General features: G+C 44.4%; 1 protein-coding gene across 9 annotated transcripts in view; it reads right to left on the bottom strand.

Moving 5' to 3' along the window:
• Positions 1-12,613, bottom strand: part of KRBA1 (KRAB-A domain containing 1) — a 47,539-nt gene that overhangs the window by 4,115 nt on the left and 30,811 nt on the right. For 5 of the 9 annotated variants that reach the window (XM_072652379.1, XM_072652381.1, XM_072652378.1 and 2 more), the window contains 10 exons: positions 11,482-11,667; positions 10,311-10,487; positions 9,185-9,343; positions 5,819-5,980; positions 4,248-4,424; positions 3,512-3,577; positions 2,623-2,859; positions 2,393-2,536; positions 1,872-1,976; positions 767-907 (listed from right to left, as the gene is read on the bottom strand). In XM_072652379.1, coding sequence (XP_072508480.1) covers positions 767-907; positions 1,872-1,976; positions 2,393-2,536; positions 2,623-2,859; positions 3,512-3,577; positions 4,248-4,424; positions 5,819-5,980; positions 9,185-9,343; positions 10,311-10,487; positions 11,482-11,667 — 1,554 coding nt within the window. The remainder of the gene's footprint in view (positions 1-766; positions 908-1,871; positions 1,977-2,392; positions 2,537-2,622; positions 2,860-3,511; positions 3,578-4,247; positions 4,425-5,818; positions 5,981-9,184; positions 9,344-10,310; positions 10,488-11,481; positions 11,668-12,613) is intronic. The other 4 variants (XM_072652377.1, XM_072652382.1, XM_072652380.1 and 1 more) reach the window with 4 other exon arrangements.

Here is a 12,613-nt window from a genome sequence, read left to right on the forward strand (position 1 = left end):
CTGGTATTTCTTAGTATCTTCAGATGCCCTTACTACATCACAGCTCCAGCTCCTTGGTAACTGAATACATGGCCCTTGAAAGCTGCCAGACTGCCTCTGAGGCTCTCCAAATTAGCTTGGCTAGTCCTCGTGTAAGAGACAGTCCATCACTGAGCCTGCATGTCAGCCTTTCTCAACTAACATGACCAACCAGATCTCACCTTTCTTTGGCAGGGCCTGGGAAAATCCTGGGCATCAATGGACTCCAGTGGAGACTTTGCAATGGTAGCTAACACTTATTTAGTGCTTTACAGTTTAAAATGTGTTTTCCTCACCACAGGCATGGGAGGAAGGTAGCACCGGCAATATACTTATTTGACAAATGAGGAAACTAGGACTCCAAGAATTTAAGTGATTAATCACATGACTAAGTGTCAGAGCCAAGATTTCTGTCTCCAAATTCAAGGCTCTCCCACTGTGGGAAGGGCCAAGCTCCTACACTTTGGGCCCTTTAAACAGTGATCCTGGCCAAGGAGTTGGGCCAAAGAATGAGGCCCAGAACTCACAATAACACAAGCCAAGCTAGGAATGGGCTCCTTGTCCTGTCCAGCCCTGCTGGGGATAGCCGAGCACAGGGAGGAGGTAGGAAGCAGCACAGGAGAATGGATGCTTATACCAAAGTCATCTTGGGGCCCTCACAGAGCCCTCCCCCTGCCCCTGGGCCATCCCCAAACTCTGAGTGGTCTGCTCCACCTGAGGAGAAGTGAAGGGACACTGACTAGCTCACTTGCGATACTTGGTTCTCCATACACAGCCTCTGGGCTGTCAGCTTCTTCATCTACCTCAAGCCTTCCAAAAGAGGGGAAGGGGGCTGGCACATCGGGAGCTTCTTCCATGTCAGGGGCAGAACAGGCATCAGCAGATGACCCTATAAGAAGACAGCACTTTGAGTTTCTGTAAACCCTGACCCTGTCATCGATGAAGATCGTCTGTTCATGAATCTACCTTTGTCTTCATTCAAGAGTGGGTGTGTACCTGTCAAAGGGGCCTCGGTTTCCTTAAGTTGTAACATGGGAGTTGAAGTAGACAATCTCATTTATATAGCGCCTTAAGGATCACAAAGTGCTTTACATACGATCTTTCATTTGAAGGTACCTGTACTATTATTAGCTTCATTTTACAGATGTGGAAACTGAGGCTGAGAGGATAAATGACTTGTCCAGATAGTAAATCTCTGAGATGGGATTTGAACCCAGGTTATTTCTGACTCACTGCACTCTATTCACCATACTATTTAACTGCTTCATCAACTAGACTAACTTATTCATGACATCTCTGACCTGGGGATACTTCTACCAGGGAAATAGGTTATTCCTAGGCCAAGCTATGGGAAACAGATCACAAGCAGTGCTGGAAAGCTCCAAAGACCATGAAGAGCTCGAGGAGATTTTATCCTCCTGTCTACCTGCTCAGTCCGTGGCCACTGCACTGGAACCCTGACCACAGACTATTGATTGAGGATGGTAGAATTCTAATGTGTCAGCATCATTTTAACATAATGTTCTAAGGTCTGGAAAGTACTTTAAATACATTCTCATATCAGATCTTCAGAATAGCCCTGTGAAGTAGGTACTATAAATAGTATTATCCCCATTCTATAGATGGCAAAGTGAGGTTGAAAGAGGTGAAATGCCTAGAGTCACAAGGCTAGAAAATGGCAGAGCTGGAACTAAACCCAGACCAGTCTTCTGACACCACGTCCAACTCTTTGCACTCTATCATGAACAGATGGGATTCTAGACTGCTAGCACCTATCCTTTCTCTTCATTGCCCTCTGAGCCCCCATGCTCTCCCCCATTCTTATTCTCTGCCCCGCTCCTACTGGTACTCACCTGTTTCAGTGCTCCCAGGGGTGGGGAATCCACCAGAGGTCTCTTCAGGTATATCTTTCCCATGGAGCCTGGGGCTACAGACTGAAGTCTCCTCTGCTTTCAGAGCTGGGAGAAGAAACAAAGCTCAGCAAAACCAGAATGGCTTACACAATTACCACAATAATGTGTGGGTGTTTAGTGACCTAGTAGATAAAAATCTGAATCTGAAGTCAAGAAGACCCCCAGTTCAAATCTTGTCTTAAAAATGGGCAAGCTGTGTAACCCCAGGCATGACATTTAACCTCTCTATTAGACTAGTTTTCCTCATCTAGGCCTAGAATGTAGACCAGTCTGACCATTCCCATTTTACAGAGAAAAACTGAGGCAAGAAAATACAGAGACTGCTTGGAAATAGGTCAGTGAGTCACCCACAGTTAGGAAGTTCATGACTCTCCCGCACTGTATGTAGTTTTCTCCTCTTTCCTTCTCTTAAAGAGAATGTTCCATTCCTTTCTTCCTCAACAAGAAATTCCAAAGATCACCTGCACTGAGAGCTCTCCAGTCCCCAGGCCCAGTTCTCCTCTGGTCTTTGTTTGTTGTGGAGCTATCAGTATTGCTTGTGAGGGGGCTGGGATGGCTGCTGGCCTGACAGACAGGTCCCCGTGGGATGGGGAAGAGGGAACACTCTGTCAACAGAAACCAAAGTCAGTGTCTGAGCTAGGGATGCCCCAACTTCTCTGCCTCATTCTTCTCATCCCACTAAAGAACTTACCCTTGAGACGATCTCTCCATAGTTCAGGCTCCAACCTCTGATCTTCTCCCTCTGAGCCACCAGCACCATTGCTGCTGCTGCTCCTGCTGCTGCTGCTGCTGCTGTGGCTGAAGCTAGGGCTAGGGCTGGAACTAAGGCTGGGGCTGGCCAAACAGGTGAAGCGCAGGGGTCTCATGGCCAAGATCCCCCTCAATGAGTTTTCCAGACATCGGAGGGGTGAGGGTTTAGGGGCTGCCCCTGGCCAAACAAGAAGGGGACAAAACCATTGGCTTGCTTAGAAAATGGGTGTGCTCATATCCCTTTAGAGAAGATGGTGTCCAGAGCCCAGGACCTGCTGTCTACCAAAGGGCCAGGCCTCTACAAGTGTCATTGATGGGTTCAAGGAAGAGAGGTGCTATGGGGATGTGAAGAAATCCCACAGTTATGCCCCATCACCATCTCCTTATCATCAGTAGATCTTCTATTGGGCCTAAAGCTGGAGGGAATTATTCTGCTAAATTACACCAGGCTTTTCTTATTGACCAGAAGGTACCCAAGACCGTAGCTCCTCCCCCAGAGGAGCCTGGGGAGGCTTGGTAAGAAAAGCTAAAGAAGTCACACTTGAGGTCATAGAATTTAGAATTGAGACTTTTGTCTTTGTATCTCCAGTTCATGGTATAATTTGACACAGAGCAGACATTTAATAAATATTTGATTGATGCATTTTTTTAAAAATTAGAGCTAGAGTGGGCATTAGAGATTATCTGATCCATTTTACAGATGAGGAGAATGAGGCCCAGAGAAATCAAGTGATTTGCCCAAGATCATACAGCTAACAAGAAGGCATCTGCGTGGCACAGTGGATACAGCACTGAGCTTGGAGTCAGGGAGACCAAAATTTAAATCTTACCACAAATATTCACTAGCTTTTTGACCCCAGGCAAGTCACCTGACCTCTCTGTCACAGTTTCCTTATCTGTAAAATGGGAATAATAAAAGAACATATCTCAGTGTCATTGTGAGGTTCAAATTAGAGAACATAAAAGTATTTTGCAAACCTTAAAGCACAATATGCTAGCTATTATTGCTGCTGTTACTACTACTACTGCTGCTGCTGCTACTGCTACTACTACTACAACTACTACTACTGCTACTGCTATTATTAAGTACCACAATCAAGATTCAAACTCAAGTCCTCTGACTCCAAATCCAGAACTGTCATGACTGCACTAGTCTTCTTTTTATTCTCAAATTCATTATTTTGTTTTTCCCCAATTACATGTAGAAACAATTCTTAACATTTATTTTTTTTTAATTTTTGAGTCCCAAATTCCCTCCACTCTCCCCCTCATTGAGAAGGCAAGCAATCTGATATAGGTTATATATGTACCACACAGTTCTTAAGCATCCTTCACTTTCCACAAGTATCATCATTCAAAGCTCTCTAACTTTTCCTGCTAAACTTTCAGAGTGGTTACAGCTGACAGGGAGGAAAAAGGTAAAGGGGCAGGAAGCCCTGCTTCATCTTTCAGTTCTTTTTGAAGGAGCCCTGTTGGCAAGGAAATGTGGGAGAGATAAAGTGTTGGCCTTAAGAAGTCCATACTCTAAAGGAACCATCAGACATACACAGAAAGATCTAAGTTCACCTTCCCCAAGGTATTTCCAAGGCCCTGCTTCAGCTGTCTGGTCTCTGTTCCCAGTCTGGCGATGAACGAAGGAGCTGCAGACTCTGCTCTGTGGGTTGCCCAGATTCAGACCCTCAGACGGTGCCTCCTTTCTACCTTGCCTCGAACAGAGAGAGTCATGGGGCTCACTCCCCAGTCCTGTTTGCAACAAGAAAGTCAGACATGTGGGCTCCATTCTCAGCCTCTAAGTTTCAAAGATACAAGTATGTCAATTCCAGAGGACTAAAAATTAAACCTACTACCTATACTCTCTGTGAGAGAGGTGATCAACTTAAAGTGAAGAGACACATATATTTTAGACATGGCCAACGTGGGAATTTGTTTTGCTGTACTATGCATATTTGTTATGAGGCTCTTGGTCTTCTTTGTTTTTAAATTGTTTAATGGAAAGAGGGGAAGGAATGCGAAAGTAAGAAAATCAATGAACAGTAATTAAAAAAGGCAATAATTTTTTTAAAAGGTTAATCATATTCTTAGGGGCTCTGGCCCTTAGAATCTTCCAGGATACTCTTTGCTTATAGACATGGTTCTTTTTATTCCCCCTGGGAAAGGGGCCAGGACATTTAGGAGTGAAGGAGTAGTACAGCCAGTCTTGCCAATTCACCCAGAATTGAAAGAGACTTAGTTGGTAAGCACAGAGGCCACTGACACTGCTGAAGGCTTAGAACCCAGCCCTGAGGTACTTTGTGATACAAAGCTGTAATACAGCAGAAACAACCTGGCATAAAGAATGACGATGAAAACTTCAGAGAAACATGGGGGGCCCTGCAGAAAGTCGTTCAGGGCAAAGAAAATGGAGTCCAAAGAATTAATAATTACAACAACAATGCAGATAAAGGCAGCACAGGAAGCCAACAAAACTAGCACCAGTCAGTGTGAGTACCATGCTGGCAAAATTAAAGGGCACGCTCCTTCTGCTTTGGCAGGAAAGAGTACTGACCCTAGAGGTAGAGGACCCAGACTCATGTCCCATTTGTGACATTTCCTGTGTGCTCTAGGGCAAGTCACTTTAGGGGATTTCAGTTTCCTCTTCTCCCAAATGGTAAAGTATTGGCCTGCCTCAAGTTACCCACAAACTCCTAATGGTTCAGTCTGACTTAGGTTTGGATGACAAGTCTTTTGAAATGGGATTTTTTTCCTCTAAGTGTCTGAAAGAGAAAAGTTCACTTCTTCAAGTATTAGGACCTCCCTTCCCCTGCTCCCATAGACATAAGTACATACTAGCTCACACACACACACACACACACACACACACACACACACACACACACACACACACAGAGTTATCTCTGGTTTATATATATGTGTATGCACATATAGTATATTAACGTGACTTTCTACAGTTTATGTTAACATACACACACACACACACACACACACACACACAGAGTTATCTCTGGTTTATATATATGTGTATGCACATATAGTATATTAACGTGACTTTCTACAGTTTATGTTAACATACACACACACACACACACACACACACACACACACACACACACACACACACACAGTTATCTCTGGTTTACCTTTCTTGTCTAAAATCCAGTTCCTGGGTTCGGCTCTACTTGATATCCCATCCCCAGCTGGGGCCAACAATGAGGCAGGCTGGCCGAGGTGGGTCCTGTTTGCGGAGATCTCTTTGAGACAGTTCTCCAGGCCCTGGAGGGGAGAGCTCCCAACTGGACTTGCTGCAGAAACCAAACAATCTCAGCTCTAGCTATGCAGTTTGAAGTCTGCAAGTCTTGGGGCTTTGATCCCCCAAATCTCTCCCCAGGCTGGCTGGGGCCCACAAACACATACATGGCCAATCGTTTTCATCGAATCAGGGTAAAGTAGCACCAAACATCCTTGCCGGTCCTGGCTTCGTTTTGTGGACAGTACACATTATCAAACATTTATTAAGTACCTACTGTGTTCAGAGCACTATACTAGGTACTACTAGAGATAGAAAGTTTAGGTAAGATGTGTCTGCTCAAGAAATTTACAATCTATTAGAGGAATAAGACATCAAACAGAGAAGTCTATAATGCATAATATTACCTAAATAAATGCCTTAGAGGGTTACAAAGTGGAATGTAGGGTCTGAGGAAAGAAAGGTTGTTAACTACAGGTAGGGATCAAAAGACAAAATTATCCTTTCCAGACAACTAGTCTATGATTTTTTTTTTTTAAAAGAATTCAGGCAAGGTGTAATGAGGGTCAGTGGGAACAGAGAGTAGGAGATGGATGGAAAGAAGGTGTAGAAAGCAGAATCTCCAGGACTGGTAACTTTGTGTATGAGTGTTGAGAGAAAGAGAAGAGTTAAAGATAACCCCGGGCCTTCAAATATGGGAGAAAGGGCAAATAATAGTGGCACTATGAACAAAAAGAGTCAAATAGGAAGGAAGAACAGGTTAAGGAGGATAATGACCTCAGACTGGGACATATGATGAGTTTGAACTATCTGGAAGACATCCAGGTGGAGATATCTTGCAAACAGCTGAATTTACATAGACCTACATAGGTCTGGAGGAAAGGTGGAAAATCCAGACTTAAAAAAATATCTGAGAACCATCTAAATGGAAGTGGTTCAACATGCCTTGGGAGCGCATGTGGTAGCCAAGAGAGAAAGGAGTCAAGCAGAAGTTCTCAGGAAATAGATTGAAAGATTGAAAAGAAGAAGATGAGCCAGTGAAGGAGACAGGAAAGAAATAGTTAAAGGGCTAGGAGGAAAATCGGGAGAGATTGGTGTGTTTCCGAAGCTAAGGTGGCAGGAGGTGGAAAGGGGGTGGGGGGGGCGGAGAATCTAGTGGCAGGAAGTGGTCAAAGTGGTGGAAGACTGACAAAAAAGCCATTGGACTTAGCAATTAAAAATAATTGGTTGCAATCTGGAATTCTACAAATAAAATTAATCTGATACAGAAATTCCACTACTATACATCAAGGAGGTTAATGATAAAAAAGAAAAGAAAAAAAGGTCATTGAGATACCTTTTTTTTTAATTCAGAGAAGAAAATAAAAAGACCAGAAAGAAGCACAAACAAACAAGACAGCTTTGAAAATTCTGCTTTGAATTTATTATGTACCTAAAAAGAAAGCAAGCTATTCACTAGAGAGATCTAAAGTTTCATGTGCAATCTTTTTTTTTCTTGTTCACCATAAATTAAAAATAAATTTCTTAAAAATTCATTGGTTAAACAATCTTGGTTCTTTGTTGTAGCTGTGTCATTTCAGTTGTGTCTGACTCTTCATGACCCCATTTGGGGTTTTATTGGCCGAGATACTGGAGTAATTTGCCATTTTCTTTTCTAGCTCATTTTACAGATGAGGAAACTGAAGCAAACAGGGTTAAGTGACTTGCCTAGGGTCACAAAGCTAGTAGTCCAGTCTGAGGCTGGATTTGAACTAGGGTCTTCCTGACCTCCTTCCTGACTATTCCTGGCTCTATCCACTGTGCTACCTAGCTGCCCAAGTCTTGGTCCTAGAGAACTGATAATGACTCCTTCCTCATCTCAGTAGTGAGGCAAAGGCTATGGATACAGAATGTGGTATCCACTGTTAGATACTACACTGTGTCGAGTTAATTCTGCTTAAAAGTTTTTGTGGTTTTTGTTTTTAAATATAAGAAAGAGTTCACTGCAGGGGAGGGCTAAAGGGAAATGTTTGTAATTTAGGAACAAAGGCTTAAAAAAAAAAAAAACCACCGAGGTGTTCTTGTTCAGGTACCGGTTCAGCTAGATGGCCTCAGAAGGCCTTTTCAAGCTGAGATTCTGTGATTCTATGACTTTGATTCTCAAGCAGGGCCAACGACCTATCTGAATGAGATGACATGACATGATTTTGTAGTAAACTGGATAATGGGGGTTACCCAGAGATAAGGTTGAAATAGGAAGCAAGGGACTAGGGTAGTGAAAATTTAAAGCAGAAGGATATGGGGTCAAGGATAAGTACAAGGCAAGGGAAACTAAAGAGGGCAATAAAGACCAGGAAATGAAGGATGGCTTGTTGTAAGGGCAAGGGTAGGTTTAGTGTGAGCAAGGGAGTAGGAGACACACAAGGATAAGAGGTAGGATCTGGAAGTCGGAATTTCAAAATTTTGAACCTTACGGTTGGTGCAATCCCAAGAGACAATGAGATCTAAGGCCTAACTGTGTTAGTGTGTAGCTTAAGTAAGGCATAAATGGAGGTCATTAGAGTAGAGGAGGTTAAAGAATTATGTGGTCAAACTGTTAGAGTGGTTGCCAATATCAATCCTTATGCCTGATCTCCCAAGGATAATAGCAGGGGATGGGAAATGAGGAACACAGAGCACAGGAGCCAGGTGGTATGCCAATCCATGAATGAGTCAGTAAGTCATTAGACAGCAGCAACAAGGGTAGTGGCACAAGTGAATTACATGGACTTTGAAAGAGAAAACCCAATTGAGGGATGGCCTCTGGAAGTGGCAGTAGAGGTCAAGGCATGTATAGGATAGGTTTTATGTCCATTTTACAAATGGTATTTGAGAGTGGTTCTGTGGATGCAGGAATGAGCTCTGAAAGAGAAAGCCACAAGGAATGTAGCATCCTGAGAGCAGAGGCAAGTTTTGGTAAACACTGAGGCCAAAGGAGACTCTAGTGGGGGAGGAGAGCCTTACTCTAGAAATGGAAACCCCAGAGCCATCTTTGGTCCTGCTGTTTAGAGTCTCCAATAGGCTTCTGTTCCTCACTCAGGAGTTCAAGCACTCCCTAGACAGCTGTGCCTTGTTGATTAGGTGAAATACTACCCAGTGACAGGGATAGGGATAGAGATGGAATGATTCCCCCAAATTTTTCCTGATCAGATGATCCAAACCACTCCTGCCACCCCCACCTCATTTTCCACCCTCACTGCATCTGAATAACTGAAGACATGGCCTGTGAGGTCCAGCTCACCTTTGCACCATTGACCCCGACTCCCTTCTGGGCTTCTGAGCTCCAGGTCCCCATCTGTGCTGCTGGCTGACGAGAAGCTATTGGGGGTGTTAAGGTGGCCCAGGCGGTAAGCAGAAAGATCCTTCACGCAGCCATGTGGCCCCAGTGAAGAGGGAGAACCTGTGGTCACCAATGTGTGGAAAAACACACCACCATCATCAAGGTTTCGGTCCAGAAATAATCTTTAATGATCTGCCCAGGTGAAAAATCCCTCCCAGAGTTGGACAAATGGACTAGACACATGCTGTAGGACCCTCAGCAATGTGTGAAGATGAGATGGCTTAGCTGTGTCTATTCCAGGATGAAGCAAAGATTCCTGGATTCAATTATAATCTAGAATATAAGGCCAGGCCAGCATTGTGGGGTCAGAAATTAAGAGTTGGAAAGGGGCCCTGGAGGACAATTAGACTATGCCCGTCATTTTACAGATGAGGAATATTAGAAAAGTAAAGTCACAAAGAGCAGTGTTGGGACCAAACCCAGGTCCTCTGACCTCCAATCTGCCATGATCCTACTGTGCCACTGTCAGAGATGATCCAAAGAGCAGGTAGGGAAGCCAGTTAATTCTGTGGTACTGTTTGACCCATGGCTTCACATTCCTTTGACAGCCTGCCCTAGGGCCTAAAAGTCCCTTTAGTTACTCCTTTCAGTTAAGGCATTGAAGGCCACTGTTAGCATGCGACTGCTGCTTAGATAAGGTAACCCACTGACCTACTTGCACGCTTTCATATATTCAGCAAGCATTCATTTACCAAGTGCAACAGCAGAACCTTGAAGCCCCTGTGGGACTGGAATGGAACAGATGCCTTTTGATGAGAGGAGTGTGTGGGTTGTCTGGGGAGGTAGGCCTGTGCAGGGCACCCTAGTGAGGCAGGGGCAGCCTCTCTCTTTAGAATTCTATAGGATCATCGAATCAGGGAACCAGATGATGACCCTGGGGATTTAGCGGGGACTGAGGCTTTTGAAGGGAAATCTGAAAGGGTGCTGGGACAAAATAAACCGAGGTTTTGCTGGGATGTCCCAGTTAGGATTAGCTAGGCCTCTCTCTCCCTCATCACTGCCTCTGTGACAAGCACCACACACTTACCTTCCATATGCCACTTCCGGGTCCGTGGATCAGACTTCACCTGTCCAGGGCTCAGGCACCAGTAGTTGTTCAGTGGCTGGGGTCGTAATGATCTGTTCAGGGGCATGTCCTTCAGATAAGTTTCCAGGGCCTCCAAGGGCGAACTCTGGGCACTGCCAGCTGGGACAAGAGACATTCCTGTACAGTTGTCATCACCAGCAAGGTACCATTGGTGCCTGACACCATCCCAGACTCCAGGCCTCAAAATAAGGACCACAAGGAGAACTCGGCCCTGGGGATGCCAGTTCGTGAGCCCTTACAAGGCAATACTGAATCTCCTGTCTAATGATGCAGGGATAATCAAAGTGCCCCATGTTCAACCCTGGGACAAGGATTAAGAAAATGGGAAACTTTAGCTTCATATTAGCCATTAAATCATTACAGAAAAGAGGGCTGTGAAAACAACCAGCATGTTGGAGCAAAGGTACAGGGACTAGTTGAATACAAAAGGAATGAAAAAAAGTCAACAAGAACTGTCTTTAGGTCCTTACAGAATCACTAAATCAGTGGTTTCTAGCTTTTCTCCATCTCAATAAATCACAACAAAAGACCCTTAGAGATCATCTAATCCAGCACCCTCATTTTACAAATGAAAAACCTGAGGCTAAGAGATAGAAAGTGATTTGTCCAAGGTGTCGTAGCTATTAGGTGACAGAACCCAGGTCTTCTGGTTTCCAGGCCAGTACTCTTTTTGGTTACATCATGTATCTTCACTTAAGATTGAGCAAGAAGCAGGCTTAATCTACAGTATGAGAGATCTGGGTTCGAGATGAGGGTGCTGTTCATAACACAGAGATTCCTCACCCATTGGAATATGCAGACATCCTTCCCTGTGATTCTGGGTTTGGTCTTTCTCAAGATAAAGGTAGAAACCAGAAAATTTATGGAGAGCTTTCAGAGCCTAAAGTTTCTGGGATTATCAAATAACTAACAAACTATTGGAAAATGAAAGGACAAGCTTTATTTCCAGGGAAGAAGGACCACTTCTTTCTCTATTTACTATCAGAATTCTTGTGAGCAGGAAGATGGAAATTGAGACTTTACAGGGCCGACAGACAAGGAAAATGATGCACCCAACCCAAACTAATGCACTTCAACCCTGCCTTCTGCTGCACCAGCACCCAGGGCTCACCTTGGTTCACTGGGGTCCAACCTGGCACCTCTGGCTCCCCAAGGTTCCCCTCACTCTCCACACTGCTACTACTGGAAGAGCCATGGCTGAGTGCACTGAACTCACAGGACACAGGAGTGGGAATGTCAGGGATGTAGCTCTGAGGGCTCTGGGCCCAAACATCCTCGCAACTTCCTTCCATCTTAACTGCAGAAAGAATCATGTGTTTAGAGAGAGAACACAACTTGGAGGTCATCTAATGTAATGCCTTCATTTTAGGGTCTGTACTAGGGACAGAGGCATGTGCCCATCACCCGACAGCAACCCAAAGAAGCAAGGTAGCTTCTCAAGGTCACGCAAACAAGAGGATTTGAACCAAGATCCTAGAATCTGAAGCCAGTTCTCTTTCCACTGGCATGAATGTATTGACCTACAGTTTGCAGATTCCATTCTTTCCCTAAAAAACCCCCAGCAGATTTCCCTTTCTCTGTCCCTGTTCCTGACAGCGACTCAGGATCATGCCTGCTGTTCCGCTACTAGGAAATGTACATCTAGTGACATGAACTCATCAAGGGCATCTAGTGCCCTACTCCTCTTGGCTAGCAAACTCCCTAGTAGGCATTTTTGTTCCATCCTTTCCAACCTGAATCATTCTCCTTAGAGAAAACAGGTGCAAAGTGAGCACTGAACAGTTCTGTCTTCTCTGAAGTTCGGATTACCATCCTACCTATGCCAGAAATAGCACTTTTACTTCTTTTCCCCCAGACTCTGAAAAAAAAAGCCCAAATCCTTATCTTAGCTCTTCCAGAGCAGCTCAGTGGTCACTCTACCTCAGCCTCTCCTTTCTCTAGTCCAATCTCCACAACATTACAGAAATAATCTTCCTGAGGGACAGATCTGGGTCACTGTCATACTCAGCCACTCCCTGGGGCTCCCTAGGATAAAATCCAAGCTCCTTAGTTTGACATTTAAGTGATTCCTCAATCTGGCTCCAATTAAACTTTCTAGCCTAAATTCACATTACATTTTAATCATACCAGCACTAACAGCTCCCCAAACTTGCACATTGAAGGCCATTCTACATTCCTGAAATGAACTCCCTTCTCCATGTTTGGAAACCTTATCTTCCTTCAAGGTTCAGTTCCAATAACAC

Source organism: Notamacropus eugenii, chromosome 3 (assembly GCF_028372415.1).
Source record: "Notamacropus eugenii isolate mMacEug1 chromosome 3, mMacEug1.pri_v2, whole genome shotgun sequence".
Lineage (NCBI taxonomy): Eukaryota > Metazoa > Chordata > Mammalia > Diprotodontia > Macropodidae > Notamacropus > Notamacropus eugenii.